A 19,414-nucleotide genomic window follows, 5' to 3' on the forward strand; every position below is an offset into this window, starting at 1 on the left:
CAGTTTATAACATGAAAAGTATTAAAACTAGCGAAGTGCACAGAGCTCACATTCACACACACATGGTGTCACGTGACTCCTTGAGTTTTTTTTGTTTGTTTGTTTTATAAAATCTATGAACCTTGTGAGATTTGGAAGGTACTTTATCGTAAACTATTTAGGAGTAAATGTGATAAATATGCATTTCTAAATATGTCAACATTTTATGTTTAATATTGCCTATTTATGTAATTTTTTGACATCATGCATTCAGTCTCAATAGAGACCCTTCCTTCAATAAAGAAACAAAATTACATTTGAAATCACAACAGGAAATACAGTTATAATGTACAAGAGCATCTGCATCAAAAGCAAATGCCTTTTATTATTATTATTTTGTTTATTTTTTTTAAAGCACAATAAATCTTTGAACAATAAATCTAATATTTGGCAGTCCTAATTTATAGCTTTATTGTGTAACATGCAAACATTCTTTGTGTTGGCCTACTATAAGAAACAATGTCTTATTTATTGTCACATAGTAGAACAGTTAGACGTTAGTATGAAAGTCTAGGGAGACGTAAAGATTGTGAAGACAGTTTTTAAGTCTGAAAAGCAGCAACAGTCAGAAGTTTCAATGAGCTTTTTGTTTTATGAAAGTTTTTTCATCAATGTCTGAATTCAGAGAGACTGAAGTCATTTGTGATCCTTTAGACAGTTGAAGTAAAATAGGCCCCTTTCTGTTTACTGCTCGCCCTGTCAAAGTCATTTTTAAAGTTTTATTTAACATCAGTGTGTCTCTCCATATCCATTCTGTCTTTCTTTGCAATTTATGTTTGTGATTTAAGTATTGTTTAGTTTGTCTGATTGTTGAATCCTTTATAAGAATCTGCTTGTAAAGGGAATTAAAATCTGCTGTAGGTGATGTTCAGTTCAGCTAAATATGTTTTAGCGCCCTTTCACTCGGATTTAAAGTGGTGTTGAGTGGGAGAAATGTTGCTGTCCATGGTTCTGTACTGACTTTGTATCACATAATGTATCCTGCCATGGCAATTTAGGGAGTAGCCCTTCTTTTTCCGTGTTTATCTCCCTCTCTGCAAGACATTTTCTGACTGGCTCTTTATGCGAAATATTAATAACACTTGTTCCGCCACGTCATCATGTCAGAGATTTGAATGTTATACAGTTTCTTAACTCATAGTGTCGCTGTTCACCAGTAAAACCTTTGACATTTTCATTACACTTCTTTCCACCCTGCTTGTGACGTCATCCACAGGGCTTGCAGCACATCTCGTTGCACAAAATCGTCGATGGTGACTGATTCATTGATCTACTGTCGTCCGGATTCATTTTCTAAATGTGCTTGTTTTCATTTGCATGCAAATTGTATTATTAAGGATATTAATTTCTACTTCGTTTCATTGGCAAAAGCTTCGGTGTTGTTGGCGAGATGTTTGGCCCTTTGTTCTTCGTGCTTATGGCGCACAGCGCTTATGGAGACGTGAGTTATTCTTTTCCGGAGGAGATGAAACGCGGATCTGTGATTGGAAATATAGCGAAGGATCTCGGGCTTGATGTGAACAGACTATTATCTCGAAAGGCTCGTATTGATACTGAAGGAAACAGAAAACGATATTGTGATATTAATCTGAATACTGGAGAACTGATCGTAGCGGAGAGGATCGACAGGGAGGAGATTTGTGGCGACAGGGTTTCATGTGTTTTACAATTCGAGTTCATGTTGGAGGATCCATTAGAGCTGCACCGTGTTTCGGTTCAAATTCAGGATATTAACGACAATTCCCCTCATTTCTCAAAAGAATTAATCACATTTGAAATCAATGAGTCTGCTGATCGAGGTACTCGATATCGTTTGAATGCGGCTCATGATGCAGATATAGGACAGAATGCAGTGCAGAGATACAGTCTACAGAACAATGATCACTTTAAACTGGCTGTTAATTCAAATATAGACGGAGAAAAGAAATTGGAATTACTGCTGGAGAAAGAATTAGACCGTGAGCAGCAAAAAGAGGTGAATTTAATTGTCACTGCGGTTGATGGCGGGACTCCACCGAGATCAGGTACTGTAGCCATACACGTCACTGTACTGGATGCTAATGATAATGCTCCAGTCTTTAGTCAGGCCGTCTATAAAGTCAGTCTGCCTGAAAATTCTCCTGTAGATACTGTAGTGGTTACTGTGAGCGCTACTGATGCTGACGAGGGACAACATGGAGAAGTGACATATGAATTCAGTCGTATCTCAGACAGATCCAGAAAGCTGTTTTCATTGGATACAAATAAAGGTGACATTCGAGTTAAAGGATCACTTGATTTTGAAGACGAAACTGTTTATGAATTTCTCGTCGAAGGAAAAGATGCATTTGGTCTATCTAGTGACGCTAAAGTTGTAATAGAACTTGCAGATTTTAATGACAATGCTCCTGAGATACGTTTGAAGTCTATGCGTAATCCAATTCCTGAGAACGCGTCACCCGGTACAGAGGTTGGCATCATTAATGTGCAGGACAGAGACTCTGAGAATAACGGACAGGTGCGCTGCTCCATTCAGCAAAACGTCCCATTTAAACTCGTCCCTTCAATCAAAAATTACTATTCTCTGGTGACCACAGGTGAATTAGACCGCGAGCTGGTGTCTGATTATAACATCACAATTACTGCTACTGATGAGGGCTCTCCACCTTTATCTTCCACTAAGAATATTCACTTCACTGTAGCTGACGTGAATGATAACCCACCTGTATTTGAGGAGCAGAATTACAGAGCTAATGTGCAAGAAAATAACAAACCGGGCTCCTCTATTTGTTCAGTATCAGCTACAGACCCGGACTGGAGACAGAATGGCACTGTAGTTTATTCTCTGTTGCCCTCTGATGTCAATGGCGCACCGGTGTCCTCCTTTTTATCTATTAACGGAGACACCGGGGTCCTTCATGCCGTGAGGTCGTTTGATTACGAGCAGTTGAGAAGTTTCAAAGTGCTCGTGTTAGCCAGAGACAACGGGTCTCCTCCTCTGAGCAGTAACGTGACCGTGAGTGTCTTCATAACGGATGAGAATGACAACTCCCTCAGATATTATACCCCTCTCCGGAAGGGAACTCCTTGATGACCGAGATGGTCCCCAAAGCTGCGCAGTCGGGCTCCCTGGTCTCCAAGGTGATCGCTGTGGACGCGGATTCTGGACAGAACGCGTGGCTCTCGTATCACATTATTAAAGCGACTGATCCGGGACTTTTCACTATCGGTGTCCACAGCGGAGAGATCAGGACGCAGCGGGACATTTCTGAATCTGACAGCATGAAACAGAACCTGATTGTCTCCGTGAGAGATAACGGACAGTCCTCTCTCAGCCACGTGCGCAATGTATTTACTGATATCAGATAACTTGGCTGAAGTTCCAGAACTGAAAGACATGTCTCATGACGAGAGCAGCTCCAAACTGACGTTTTATTTGATCATCACGCTGGTGTCCGTTTCCACTTTCTTCCTCACCTTCATCATCATCATCCTGGCCGTGAGGTTTTGTCGCAGGAGAAAGCCCAGACTGTTGTTTGATGGAGCTGTAGCCATTCCCAGCGCGTATCTCCCTCCAAATTACGCAGACGTGGAGGGCGCGGGAACTCTCCGCAGCACTTACAATTATGACGCATATCTGACCACGGGCTCGCGCACTAGTGACTTCAAGTTCATCAGATCTTATAATGAGGGCACGCTGACCTCTGACCTGACTCTGAAAAAGACTCCGTGCTCTGTGGATGATCTTGAAGGGCTTGATTCGGAAATGAGTGTTTCGTCCCAGGTAAGATTAATGATTCCTTACTGTTGACTTTTTTTTTTTTTTTTGTATATATATATATAAAATCTACATAAAGGTTAAATATCTGTAGGCTTTTATATTGCAATCACTGCTAACAGACTAGTTTTTCTACTTAGACTCATGCGGCTCATTTCAGTGGTCTTAAAAAAAAAAAAAAAAAAAAAAGAGTGAATATTTTTGTAGGTAAATGCGCAATCTTTAAAGTCTCCAATGTTGTCAGGTACATTGATTTACATTAATATGTATATATTGCAACATTTTCATTTGTTTCAAGTATTTTCTAAACAATAAGAGAACTTTATAAGTCATACTCATTACTGAAGGTTGGTTTGTGTGTCTGTATCAGTGGTGGTCTCTGACTCTTAATGACTCTTTGGCAAAGTTTGTGATTATTGCTTTGTGATTTATTGATTCTTTTTGTCAAGTTGTCTTTTCCTCTCCTTGATGATTAATTTCATATAATGTATTTGTAAATCTTGGGTTATTCCTCTAATTTTCTCTGCAGTGATTTGTATGGGCTTGATGTGGGAATAAGTGATTAATTTCAGGTAGGATTATAGATTCCCCTCTATTTACACATTGTCTGGTCAAATGGCCCTTCACTTTATAAGTTCATGTTTTGTACCTATTTGTATTAAAAATGCGTTCAGAGGTCATGGGCTCGTTTTTTGTTTAAAAAAAAAAGTAGTGTGATTATTTTTCAAGTTATGACTCTGTAAAAGCAGTGTTTTGTGCTGTTTAAGTTGGTCTGCCATGTCATATTCTGTAGCTCTGTGACTTTTATAGGAATAATATACACATAGCTATACATATATATTTCTTCTCATCTCCCACCCTATGATAATTTTAGCTTTTAACTGGCCCTTGATTTTTGAGAGCATTATACTGTATGTAGCGTATATATCACACTTAATCCACGTTCAACATTTTTTATTTTTATTTTTTTCTGTGAACTAAATCTTATGCAGTTACTCACTTGAACTCTTTGTGTCGCTGTTCACCTGCAATATCATTGGCAATACCACATTACTTCTCTCCACCCTGTTGATGATGTCATATACGGGGCTTCCAGCTCGACTCTTTGTAGAAAAATCGGACAAGGGCGGATTCTGTGATCCACTACTCTTCTGCGGCATGTTGTAGATTATATTTTCTCTTGCATTTTGTTTTGTCTGTGCATATTTCCAGAATGGATTTCCAAATCTTCTGCTTTTATGGTCAGATGTTTGTCCTTTTGTTCTTCGTGCTTATGGCGCACAGCGCTTATGGAGACGTGAGTTATTCTTTTCCGGAGGAGATGAAACGCGGATCTGTGATTGGAAATATAGCGAAGGATCTCGGGCTCGATGTGAAACAAATATCATCTCGAAAGGCTCGTATTGATACTGAAGGTAACAGAAAACGATATTGTGATATTAATCTGAATACTGGAGAACTGATCGTAGCGGAGAGGATGGACAGAGAGGCCCTGTGTAGAGACAAACGGACGTGTTTTATTTATTTCGAATTTGTCCTAGAATATCCATTGCAATTACATCGTGTTAATCTCCAAATAGAAGACATAAACGACAATTCACCTATTTTTCCTAAAGATTTAGTCAAACTTGATATTAGTGAATCTGCTGATAAAGGGGCGCGTTTTCGTGTAAATGAAGCTCGCGATGCAGATATAGGACAAAATTCCGTGCAAAGCTACACACTGCAGAGGAATGAAAATTTTGTTCTTGTTGTGAATTCTGAAACAGGCGATATCAAATATATCGAGCTAGTTTTAGACAAAGAGTTAGATCGTGAACGGGAGAAGGAGATCACTTTAATTGTCACTGCGGTTGATGGCGGGACTCCACCGAGATCAGGTACTGTAGCCATACACGTCACTGTACTGGATGCTAATGATAATGCTCCAGTCTTTAGTCAGGCCGTCTATAAAGTCAGTCTGCCTGAAAATTCTCCTGTAGATACTGTAGTGGTTACTGTGAGCGCTACTGATGCTGACGAGGGACAAAATGGAGAGGTGACATATGAATTTAGTCACATTACTGAAACGGCAAAACAAATATTTTCACTGGATCACAAATCAGGTGAAATTAGGTTGATAGGGTTAGTCGACTTTGAGGATGAGTTCAAATATGAAATTGTTGTTGAAGGAATAGATGGTAATGGACTTTCATCAGTTGCAAACGTTATCATAGATATCACAGATATAAATGACTATGCCCCCGTTACAGTAATAAAATCTCTGAACAGCCCCGTGCCCGAGAATGCGTCACCCGGTACAGAGGTTGGCATCATTAATGTGCAGGACAGAGACTCTGAGAATAACGGACAGGTGCGCTGCTCCATTCAGCAAAACGTCCCATTTAAACTCGTCCCTTCAATCAAAAATTACTATTCTCTGGTGACCACAGGTGAATTAGACCGCGAGCTGGTGTCTGATTATAACATCACAATTACTGCTACTGATGAGGGCTCTCCACCTTTATCTTCCACTAAGAATATTCACTTCACTGTAGCTGACGTGAATGATAACCCACCTGTATTTGAGGAGCAGAATTACAGAGCTAATGTGCAAGAAAATAACAAACCGGGCTCCTCTATTTGTTCAGTATCAGCTACAGACCCGGACTGGAGACAGAATGGCACTGTAGTTTATTCTCTGTTGCCCTCTGATGTCAATGGCGCACCGGTGTCCTCCTTTTTATCCATTAACGGAGATACCGGGGTCCTTCATGCCGTGAGGTCGTTTGATTACGAGCAGATGAGAAGTTTCAAAGTGCTCGTGTTAGCCAGAGACAACGGGTCTCCTCCTCTGAGCAGTAACGTGACCGTGAGTGTCTTCATAACGGATGAGAATGACAACTCCCCTCAGATATTATACCCCTCACCGGAAGGGAACTCCTTGATGACCGAGATGGTCCCCAAAGCTGCGCAGGCGGGCTCCCTGGTCTCCAAGGTGATCGCCGTGGACGCGGATTCTGGACAGAACGCGTGGCTCTCGTATCACATTATTAAAGCGACTGATCCGGGACTTTTCACTATCGGTGTCCACAGCGGAGAGATCAGGACGCAGCGGGACATTTCTGAATCTGACAGCATGAAACAGAACCTGATTGTCTCCGTGAGAGATAACGGACAGTCCTCTCTCTCAGCCACGTGCGCATTGTATTTACTGATATCAGATAACTTGGCTGAAGTTCCAGAACTGAAAGACATGTCTCATGACGAGAGCAGCTCCAAACTGACGTTTTATTTGATCATCGCGCTGGTGTCCGTTTCCACTTTCTTCCTCACCTTCATCATCATCATCCTGGCCGTGAGGTTTTGTCGCAGGAGAAAGCCCAGACTGTTGTTTGATGGAGCTGTAGCCATTCCCAGCGCGTATCTCCCTCCAAATTACGCAGACGTGGAGGGCGCGGGAACTCTCCGCAGCACTTACAATTATGACGCATATCTGACCACGGGCTCGCGCACTAGTGACTTCAAGTTCATCAGATCTTATAATGAGGGCACGCTGACCTCTGACCTGACTTTGAAAAAGACTCCGTGCTCTGTGGATGATCTTGAAGGGCTTGATGCAGATACAACTAGTTTTTCTGAGGTATGATGCATTATTCTTAATTGTAGTATTGTTCAGTTTTCAATTTTTAGAGTCTTCAGTCTCTGGAACGACTGAAATGCTTAGACCAAATTTTGAATGATTATCATTATTTTTCCCGTTAGATTTCTCACGTATACTCCTTTTATCCTTTGCTTCTAAAATTATTACTGCTTTTTCACCCTCTCTTTCTCCCTATTGCGCAATCCAAAATAATATATTTCTTGTTGACTTATTGCAAATTGTTAATTATATAGTTTCTGCTTTGTTCAAAGTTCCCTAAGTAACAAAAACTTTACATTCCTAGAGAATCACATGATAAATGGTACAAAATTGCAGGAATCCTTGCAATGGTCAGTACATATATTGGATAAAGTGTTTCTATAATTTACATTATATTCTATTTCTTTATATATTTTAATGAACATAATAACCAAATTTATTTTGGTTTGTAAACATCATTAGAACACATGTGTTGTAGTGTAGATGTAATGTTCACGCACGTTGCTGTCCATGGTGCTAAGTTTGTGACATCTGTTGTGTTCACAGTGTGAACACAGTGATATAGGCTATGATGTGATTAATTTATCATTTGATTTACTTTATTATGATTGGTTGAAGTCATCACATATGAAAAGCAGATATGATTTGATCATTTACTCTATTGTGTTTTTAATATTTATTTTTTCCATTTTATCCAAAGTGCTAAACTGTTTTTTTTACACAGTTATTTGCTTTCTCAGTGCGTCTGGTATTTATATACACGGTGTGACGGCATCTTATATGATTTCCTAGTTTAAGATGTTTTATTCAGACTCTGGAGTCATTGCTCTATGAAGTCACTGTGGAAATAGACTGTGACATTTCTCCTAATTGTTCAGTAGTTTGTTTTAGCAATGCAACGGCTGCTCTGATAAAGAACAACTTCTTTGAAATAATGGTTTATTGTAAGTGTATCCTTGCATATGTTCAGTCTTGCATGCATATTTAAAAGAGTTTAAATATTTAGCATATAAAATTAGTTCTCTGTTAGTAGCCAAATGTTCTGGATACAAACACACCGTGGCCCACCTTTACCCATCTGCTTTAACAGGATCATTTGTGTGTGAGTTGCATAACGTGTCCATTGACTTTTTTCAACATCAAGATTTGAAGTTAACATGTACAAGAATGTAAAAGGGAAAGTGTATATCTTAAGTTCTGTTTTTCACCATTTTAATCTAATTTTGCTTTCACTGATTCATTGTAATTTATATTGCGGTGTGACAAATGCATTTTTAAAAGTTAAAATGTCCCATATGGTCTTCATTAGTATGAGCTCATAAAAGCTGCATGCATATTTGTAAAATAATTAGAAACAAATGCTAGTTTAGATTACGTAGAGCATATCACAACTCCATATATATATTAACTTTCCAAAAGTACTTCCTGTCAACCAACCTATTCCATAAGTGTGCTTGCTTATGTTGGGTGTTTATCGGTGGGTTAATCAGTGTCTTTTCTACTAATAGTGCATTACATCTTATCATTTGTGTGTTATCCACACAATGTGATTAAGATTGAAAGCATGCTAGCATTTTTGTCCAGTGTGTAGCTGTCATACTTGTCAGTCCTGTATTAACTGATTTCAACTCATTTGTGTTGCTGTCCGTGGTGCTTAAATAGGCTGGGTCTTATTTGCAGCCTTACTGGCTTTAAGTACATTGATTGCTTTCAGTTAGCAAAACGAGGATAAATTCATATCGTTCAATGATTGATGATTACTTATAGCATCACATCAACTATCTCTATTTCATTCTCAGACAGTATTTCTGTACTACGCAATTAATTTTAATAGAGTAGCATTAATTCAATTTTCCATAAAGCCTCATGGTGTCGCTGTTTACCTTTTGTAGAACAAACAAATGTGTCTTCCCACCCACTTTGTTGTGTCATACACTGAAGGCTATTAGATCCAGAGAGGAGAGGAGTAGTCGACATATTATCTTTGGATCGTATGCTATATACCTATGTTTGCCCTACAAATATTAGTGAAATTACATTCTTAAAAAACAAAAGATTTTTGACACGTTGGGTGGGCTCATATGTTTATCTTAGAATGAAGAGAAACGGAAGGTTTATTTCACTGCTTTCGCTATGCTTTTGTGTCATGGTGGCGCACAGCGCTTATGGAGACGTGAGTTATTCTTTTCCGGAGGAGATGAAACGCGGATCTGTGATTGGAAATATGGTGAAGGATCTCGGGCTTGATGTGAACAGACTATCATCTCGAAAGGCTCGTATTGATACTGAAGGTAACAGAATACGATACTGTGATATTAATCTGAATACTGGAGAACTGATCGTAGCGGAGAGGATCGACAGAGAAAGTCTTTGTGGAAAGAAATCTTCGTGCGTTATAAAACAGGAGCTCGTGCTGGAAAATCCTTTAGAGCTGCATCGAATCAGTTTACACATCGAAGATGTAAATGATAACGATCCACATTTTGATGAGGCTGTCATTAGAATGGAAATCAGGGAATCGGCGGACAAAGGGGAGCGTTTTCTACTGGAAGAAGCGCACGACCCGGATATAGGGAAGAATTCAGTGCAGTCGTACTCTTTGGAAAAAAATGAGCACTTTGTTTTATTGGTTAAATCTAACGATGTTGGAGGAAAATACAGCGAATTTGTATTAGATAAAGAGTTGGATCGCGAACGGGAGAAGGAGATCACTTTAATTGTCACTGCGGTTGATGGCGGGACTCCACCGAGATCAGGTACTGTAGCCATACACGTCACTGTACTGGATGCTAATGATAATGCTCCAGTCTTTAGTCAGGCCGTCTATAAAGTCAGTCTGCCTGAAAATTCTCCTGTAGATACTGTAGTGGTTACTGTGAGCGCTACTGATGCTGACGAGGGACAAAATGGAGAAGTGACATATGCTTTTGGCCATGTTTCTGATGAAGATAAGACATTATTCGTATTAAATCGCAAGACTGGAGCAATATCTGTTATTGGAGCTGTAAATCATGAGGAGAAATCAGCGTATGAGTTGCGCGTTATAGCTAAAGATGCTTCAGGTTTATCCTCTTACTCAATGGTACTGGTTGAAATTACGGATGTTAATGACAATGCCCCCATTATAGTAATTAAGTCGTTGAACAGCCCCGTGCCCGAGAACGCGTCACCCGGTACAGAGGTTGGCATCATTAATGTGCAGGACAGAGACTCTGAGAATAACGGACAGGTGCGCTGCTCCATTCAGCAAAACGTCCCATTTAAACTCGTCCCTTCAATCAAAAATTACTATTCTCTGGTGACCACAGGTGAATTAGACCGCGAGCTGGTGTCTGATTATAACATCACAATTACTGCTACTGATGAGGGCTCTCCACCTTTATCTTCCACTAAGAATATTCACTTCACTGTATCTGACGTGAATGATAACCCACCTGTATTTGAGGAGCAGAATTACAGAGCTAATGTGCAAGAAAATAACAAACCGGGCTCCTCTATTTGTTCAGTATCAGCTACAGACCCGGACTGGAGACAGAATGGCACTGTAGTTTATTCTCTGTTGCCCTCTGAGGTCAATGGCGCACCGGTGTCCTCCTTTTTATCCATTAACGGAGACACCGGGGTCCTTCATGCCGTGAGGTCGTTTGATTACGAGCAGTTGAGAAGTTTCAAAGTGCTCGTGTTAGCCAGAGACAACGGGTCTCCTCCTCTGAGCAGTAACGTGACCGTGAGTGTCTTCATAACGGATGAGAATGACAACTCCCTCAGATATTATACCCCTCTCCGGAAGGGAACTCCTTGATGACCGAGATGGTCCCCAAAGCTGCGCAGGCGGGCTCCCTGGTCTCCAAGGTGATCGCCGTGGACGCGGATTCTGGACAGAACGCGTGGCTCTCGTATCACATTATTAAAGCGACTGATCCGGGACTTTTCACTATCGGTGTCCACAGCGGAGAGATCAGGACGCAGCGGGACATTTCTGAATCTGACAGCATGAAACAGAACCTGATTGTCTCCGTTAGAGATAACGGACAGTCCTCTCTCTCAGCCACGTGCGCATTGTATTTACTGATATCAGATAACTTGGCTGAAGTTCCAGAACTGAAAGACATGTCTCATGACGAGAGCAGCTCCAAACTGACGTTTTATTTGATCATCGCGCTGGTGTCCGTTTCCACTTTCTTCCTCACCTTCATCATCATCATCCTGGCCGTGAGGTTTTGTCGCAGGAGAAAGCCCAGACTGTTGTTTGATGGAGCTGTAGCCATTCCCAGCGCGTATCTCCCTCCAAATTACGCAGACGTGGAGGGCGCGGGAACTCTCCGCAGCACTTACAATTATGACGCATATCTGACCACGGGCTCGCGCACTAGTGACTTCAAGTTCATCAGATCTTATAATGAGGGCACGCTGACCTCTGACCTGACTCTGAAAAAGACTCCGTCCTCTGTGGATGATCTTGAAGGGCTTGATGCAGATACAGCTATTTTTTCTGAGGTATGATTTGTCATTGTTAATAGTAGTATGATTGTCGTCATCGTTTAAATCTTTTTAAATCTAAATTTTTACTGTTTAGTTTGAGTTGAACCACCATAAAAAATTTTTACGTCAGTTATTTTTGTTGTTGTTGTTGGTGTTATATATACTGTATATCCGTTACACTTTAGAAGGTTATTTTCATGAATAAATGTTAATGAATAATAATTCTGTAGCATTTTAAAAATATAATGTAAATTACTTTTTTATTAGTTTTGCATTATGAATGAACGTTTGCTGCCGATTAGCAACTGTATTTTTCATAAATGCACAATAACCAAAATTAATAAATTATGTATTATATTTTGTTACTTCATTGCAAATAGTTTACACACAGGTGTATATTTTTACCTATGTGTTTTAAGTTGTCTGAGGAACAGAAATAAAAATTGCCTAAATGATTCATCCTCAGTGATCAGTAAATATTTAGGAGAAAGCACGTTTGTATTCAATTTAAAAGTAATTTATTGGCATAATTGTGTTAACATACAATACTTGCAAAGCATCAATACACACAATGAGATATCACATGAAAACGAGAATAATACTAATAAAGCTGACAAATAACAATAGAAATGTCAATAAAACAAGGTTCGATAATAAATTACGATAATAAATAAGAATACCAATATGCAATATATAATATAATATAAACATGACATAAAACATTAAAGAGCATGAAAAATACTCTACCAGATGTACTCAGGCCAATAGATATGTCTTGATTATGTTGATCTAAGCAGTAATTGGTTTCTGATGGTGTTCAGCTCAAAAGGGAATCGTGCTGCACTGATTTGTAACTGTCCTCCCCATTAACACCTGTTTACCTGCTTACCTGCTTTTGATCAGTTTTTGCTGTACTGGAAAACTGTGTCATTGTTTTTGAGAGATTGTCAGAGTATTTCTCTCTCACCAAAGGAGAACATGTGGCTCTGTCTCGACCTCTCCAGTGTCTCTGTGTTCTTTGTAAGCCATGTTTGTCTGTGTCGGCCTTTGTCTAGCCAGACTGTGATCACTGAGCCTGTATTTGTTGAGGATTCGTCTCTAACCATGTCAAGATATTCTTCCAGATTATACTTTCTGTTTAGGGCACCAAAACATTTCAATTTACATAGGTTTTTACTTTCATTTTACCAATGATCCAAATATGATTTTTTTTTTTTTTTTTTTTTTGCTTTCTTTTTTGATCTGGTTTATTTTAATTAGATTTTGTGACCAGCAGTTCTGGTCTAAAACTGGTGTTTGTTAGGTGTTAGTGGGTTTCATAGCCAGTCATAATGTTGGGTGTGTGCTTTTGCAGTTTTTCCCAGACTGTAGGTGTATCTGGTTTCCTGTAATCTGGTTTTATTTTCCTGGAAATCATAATTTTTTTAATGGACTGTCAAAGCCTTGTTCTTAAAATAGTTCTCCAGCAGGTCAAAGTGCTGTTGTAGTTCTTGTGTAACAGCTGACGCCAGCACCAGATCTTCTGCATAGAGAAGAAATTTCACTTCTGATTTATTTGGAGTCAGACCGGGTGTTGCAGATTATTCCAGTAGCACTGCTAACTCATTAATGTATTAATTGAACAGAGTTGGACTCAAACTGCAGCCCTGTTTCACTCCACACCCTTGAATGAAGAATTCTGTTCTTTTAATACCAATTTTAACTCTGAACCTTTTGTCTGAACACACAGATTGAATTGTCACACATTTTACCCCATTCGCCACATTGTAGATATGCATAAAACACACTCACTAAGCACTTTATTAGGAACACTATGGTCCTAATAAAGTGCCTGTCATGGTCTTCTGTTTATGTAGCCCATCTGCCTCATGGTTCGACGTGTTGTTCATTCTGAGATGCTGTTCTGCTCACTACAATTGTGCAGAGTGGTTATCTGAGTTACCATTGCCTTTCTGTCAAATTGAACAGACTGGCCATTCTCCATTAAACGCTCTCATCAACAAGGCGTTTTCTTCCGCAGAACTGCCGCTCACTGGATGTTTTTTGTTTTTGGCCTAATTCTGTTTAAACTCTAGAGACTGTTGTTGTTGAAAATCCAAGGAGATCAGCAGTTACAGAAATACTCAAACCAGCCCGTCTGGCACCAACAATCATGCCACAGTCGAAATCACTGAGATCACATTTTTCTCCATTCTGATGGTTGATGTGAACATTAACTGAATCTCTTTAAAACTGAATGTTTTCATGCCTTGCACTGCTGCCACATGATTGGCTGTTTAGATAAGCACGTGAATCAGTAGGTGTAAAGGTCTGCCTAATAAAGTGCTTAGTGAGTGTAGACTATCATGCCAATTTGAATCAAACACTTTTTTGTATTTAATCGACAAAACATGCATGCATTTTTCCTTTGCTTTTTTATTGAATGCACTGATTGACTAGAGTGTGTTGAGTGTGAATGTGGTTTGTGTTGCATTGATTTGTTTCGACTCCAATCTGACTCTTACTCAAGAAATTGTGCTTGGTAAGGAAGGCCTGTATCTGCGCGTTCAGAATACAACAGAAAGTCTTCCCCAGATTACTGTTCACACAAATGCCTCTGTAGTTATTGGTGTCAGCTTTGTCTCCACTCTTGTATAACAGGTGTAATAAGCATTTATTCCAGGTATAAGGAAAGTAGCCAGTTTGCAGAACAAGACTGAGCAGTTTTAATAAGGCATCCTGCATTACTGCATTTGTGTTCTGATATTTTCAGAACAACAAGCCTTTCTTGGTTTAAGTTTATCAAGTGCATCTGTCAATTCTTGTCTAATAATCTGTCTAATCTAATAGTCTAAAGGGTTTTGGTTATTTTTGATTCCAATTGACTCAAAATTGTCTTTTTGTGTTTTGTTTTTTTAATTAATTAAGGTTTCTCAAATTTTCCCAGAATTTCTCCATATTAGTCTTCAATTTATATGGTTCACATGTTGTTTTTTGTTAACTTCACAATCATTTAGTCAGGTTTCAGCTTTGTGACACTCTGGGTTTTTGGTTTGGAAAGCTGTTTGGGTAGTTTTCTTTTAATTTTACATTATCAAACTAAATTTTATATGTTCTATTCTGTTAGTTTAATACATTATTCCTACTCAACAAAATATACCAATGTTATTATTATTATTATTGTTTGTTTGTTTTGTACAGTATGTCTGAATGAAGCTTAAACTAACATGAAAATTGAATGCATGGTAATTTATTTTTGGCAAAACTATCTATGCAAGTATTTATTTAATTGATTGATGTTGGATTGATGGTTTGTGCAAATTAAATAACTAGTGGTTTTAATTTAGAGCTCATTTTCTTCTATCCACCGACCGTATACCTCTATTGTTACAGATTTAAGACTTATTATTATTATTATTATTATTATTAAGTCAGTCGTGGTGGAGGTGTTTTAGGTGCTCAAGTCGTTTATAATGGTGGCGCTGTCCGTGGTGCTGCAGAAATGTGAAACATCGATTATTTTGGTCTTATTGTTTTGAGGTGTGTCCAAACTGAATGGTTAAAAGATACATTTGAGAATACATATTTTTATTATCTGTTTAAGATACATAAAATGTGTTTATTTATTTTATAACAGCAGATTTTCCACGATACAATGGGTATTAAGTTGCAACATTGTCTCTTTATCCCAGAAACCTTTGCTTATATTCTAATTGTTGTCAGAGTTAATTTTTAAAATGTCAGGTTTTGAGCCTCGTGGTGTCGCTGTGCACCTGCTTAGTGAATTGATGGTGATTTCTCCACCCACACATGTTACCATTTCCTTTTGTACGCCCGGATTTTGGTGGTCTCAGACGCCATGTCAATGGTCGAGAGCGCTCGCTTTTTTGGTACGTGCTGAATATTTGGAGCTCCTTTGTTAATATTTGTGGGAAGGAATCTGTTCATACAGACGTGTCTGTCATTACTGTGCCGAAATGAAGAACAAAGGATTGTTACCGGTTTCGTTTGGACTGCAGGTTTTTCTCGTCGTCTTTCTTATGGCGCACAGCGCTTATGGAGACGTGAGTTATTCTTTTCCGGAGGAGATGAAACGCGGATCTGTGATTGGAAATATAGCGAAGGATCTCGGGCTGGATGTGAAACAAATATCATCTCGAAAGGCTCGTATTGATACTGAAGGTAACAGAAAACGATACTGTGATATTAATCTGAATACTGGAGAACTGATCGTAGCGGAGAGGATCGACAGAGAAAGTCTTTGTGGAAAGAAATCTTCATGCGTTATAAAACAGGAGCTCGTGCTGGAAAATCCTCTTGAATCTCATCGCATTGATATAAATGTGCAAGATATAAATGACAATTCTCCTCTGTTTAGAAAGAATGTTATAAAACTCGAAATCAGGGAATCGGCTGACCTTGGAGCTCGTTTTTTACTGGAGGAAGCTCACGATGCGGACATAGGAATTAATTCGGTCCAAAACTACAATTTAGCGAGGAATGAATATTTTGAATTGGCTGTTACTGCAAAAACAACTGGAAAATTCCACAGTGAATTAGTATTACAAAAGGAGTTAGATCGTGAAAAAACACACGAGGTGACTTTAATTGTCACTGCGGTTGATGGCGGGACTCCACCGAGATCAGGTACTGTAGCCATACACGTCACTGTACTGGATGCTAATGATAATGCTCCAGTCTTTAGTCAGGCCGTCTATAAAGTCAGTCTGCCTGAAAATTCTCCTGTAGATACTGTAGTGGTTACTGTGAGCGCTACTGATGCTGACGAGGGACAAAATGGAGAAGTGACATATGAATTTGGACATTTATCAGAAAATGACATGACAATATTTTCTTTCGGTTCAAATACTGGCAAAATAACTTTAATAGGGTCTCTTGACTATGAGGAAGAGTCCTCCTTTGAGCTGCCTATTCAAGCCACGGATGGACTGGGAATGGTAACATATGGAACTGTAGTTATTGAGATATCTGACATTAATGACAATGCTCCCCTTATAGTAATTACATCTTTGAACAGCCCTATTCCCGAGAACGCGTCACCCGGTACAGAGGTTGGCATCATTAATGTGCAGGACAGAGACTCTGAGAATAACGGACAGGTGCGCTGCTCCATTCAGCAAAACGTCCCATTTAAACTCGTCCCTTCAATCAAAAATTACTATTCTCTGGTGACCACAGGTGAATTAGACCGCGAGCTGTTGTCTGATTATAACATCACAATTACTGCTACTGATGAGGGCTCTCCACCTTTATCTTCCACTAAGAATATTCACTTCACTGTAGCTGACGTGAATGATAACCCACCTGTATTTGAGGAGCAGAATTACAGAGCTAATGTGCAAGAAAATAACAAACCGGGCTCCTCTATTTGTTCAGTATCAGCTACAGACCCGGACTGGAGACAGAATGGCACTGTAGTTTATTCTCTGTTGCCCTCTGATGTCAATGGCGCACCGGTGTCCTCCTTTTTATCCATTAACGGAGACACCGGGGTCCTTCATGCCGTGAGGTCGTTTGATTACGAGCAGATGAGAAGTTTCAAAGTGCTCGTGTTAGCCAGAGACAACGGGTCTCCTCCTCTGAGCAGTAACGTGACCGTGAGTGTCTTCATAACGGATGAGAATGACAACTCCCCTCAGATATTATACCCCTCTCCGGAAGGGAACTCCTTGATGACCGAGATGGTCCCCAAAGCTGCGCAGGCGGGCTCCCTGGTCTCCAAGGTGATCGCCGTGGACGCGGATTCTGGACAGAACGCGTGGCTCTCGTATCACATTATTAAAGCGACTGATCCGGGACTTTTCACTATCGGTGTCCACAGCGGAGAGATCAGGACGCAGCGGGACATTTCTGAATCTGACAGCATGAAACAGAACCTGATTGTCTCCGTGAGAGATAACGGACAGTCCTCTCTCTCAGCCACGTGCGCATTGTATTTACTGATATCAGATAACTTGGCTGAAGTTCCAGAACTGAAAGACATGTCTCATGACGAGAGCAGCTCCAAACTGACGTTTTATTTGATCATCGCGCTGGTGTCCGTTTCCACTTTCTTCCTCACCTTCATCATCATCATCCTGGCCGTGAGGTTTTGTCGCAGGAGAAAGCCCAGACTGTTGTTTGATGGAGCTGTAGCCATTCCCAGCGCGTATCTCCTCCAAATTACGCAGACGTGGAGGGCGCGGGAACTCTCCGCAGCACTTACAATTATGACGCATATCTGACCACGGGCTCGCGCACTAGTGACTTCAAGTTCATCAGATCTTATAATGAGGGCACGCTGACCTCTGACCTAACTCTGAAAAAGACTCAGACTTCCGTGGATGATCTTGATTTTCTTGCAGAGGGCGCAGAGAGTATATGTCAGGTATGTTGACTCTCTTTGTTGAGCTATTGAGGTTTTCATTTATTTGGTCCTGGTCTGGCTCGTGTAATGCCTAATTTTCGTGGGAACATTAATTTAATGTAGATGTGAAACAAATTTGTATTTTAAGTAAACTGTACCACTTTTGCGGATTAATGTAAGGTATGCTTTAATCAGCAAAGTCATAATGTCACGTGTAATTATATATAAGCATGGATTTTTTTTTTTTTTTTTTAGTTAACGAAAACATCATTTGTTTTCTCCTTTTAAGATATGGTTTATGCAAATAGGGTCTTTTTTTAAATTGCATGTTGTTTTGGATTTCAGGGGCATTATAGTTATTTATAGAAAGTGCAATGTTCTCTTTGAAATGCCAAGTTTAATCTCTCCCTGTAAGAACAGAACGTATCCGGTTTCCACCCCATAATGCCTCTGAAGCATTTAGCAATAATTGTATTTTATTAAATTTTATTATGCTTTGCAATTCGCTCTTGCACCCCCTTCCCCAAGACATCAATACATGTTGTGCCATAAAAACGTTGTGCTCACATTGTTTAGCTGCATCATGGTTTTTCTCAATTTAATAGTTTCATTTTATGGCGTATGTTCTGAGATTTATTTTATATTATCTTGTTCATCTAGAGATTCAAGAAGTTATTGTACATACCACAATTTGTTGGTGATAATATGGCGTATTAACCACCATGTCGCTGTCCATGGTAATGATGTGTTTTAGCGCAAACTCTGTGTGATCAATTCTCAGAGAAGCTTAGTGCTTTTGTTGTTATTTTATTATTATTTTATTATATATATATATATATATATATATATATATATATATATATATATATATATATATATATATATATATATATATATATTACCATTCCAGTGTAGGCCTACTAACTAATTACTAAAATAAGTTTTTTAGCTTACTCGACCTTAACAACATCCAAAGTTAATTTCACTTTAAACATTTTAATGAATAAGTTTAATGTGATGGCGTGAGTCGCACTGAGGTTGTCTGTCTATGAAGGATCATCTCACTTTTTCCTCATGGTGTCGCTGTTTAACTATACATCCAATATATTGTTTTCTCCACCCATTTGCGTTACTGTTGTGTGAATGCACGCGCTGCGGCTGTGCAGAG

At 39.4% G+C, this 19,414-nt stretch overlaps 1 protein-coding gene and 2 pseudogenes across 1 annotated transcript; 2 read left to right on the forward strand and 1 right to left on the reverse strand.

Moving 5' to 3' along the window:
- LOC127659767 (protocadherin gamma-A2-like) overlaps positions 1-19,414 on the reverse strand; it is a 138,840-nt pseudogene that overhangs the window by 79,307 nt on the left and 40,119 nt on the right.
- On the forward strand, positions 1,418-7,424 carry LOC127659516 (protocadherin Fat 4-like). The gene is given in 4 exon segments (XM_052149374.1): positions 1,418-3,065; positions 3,068-3,341; positions 3,343-3,802; positions 5,043-7,424. Coding segments are annotated over 4 exon segments (4,752 nt in total). The 5' UTR covers positions 1,418-1,429.
- Positions 15,747-18,276, forward strand: LOC127659517 (protocadherin beta-15-like; annotated as a pseudogene).

Source organism: Xyrauchen texanus, chromosome 19, assembly GCF_025860055.1.
Source record: "Xyrauchen texanus isolate HMW12.3.18 chromosome 19, RBS_HiC_50CHRs, whole genome shotgun sequence".
NCBI classification, from domain to species: domain Eukaryota; kingdom Metazoa; phylum Chordata; class Actinopteri; order Cypriniformes; family Catostomidae; genus Xyrauchen; species Xyrauchen texanus.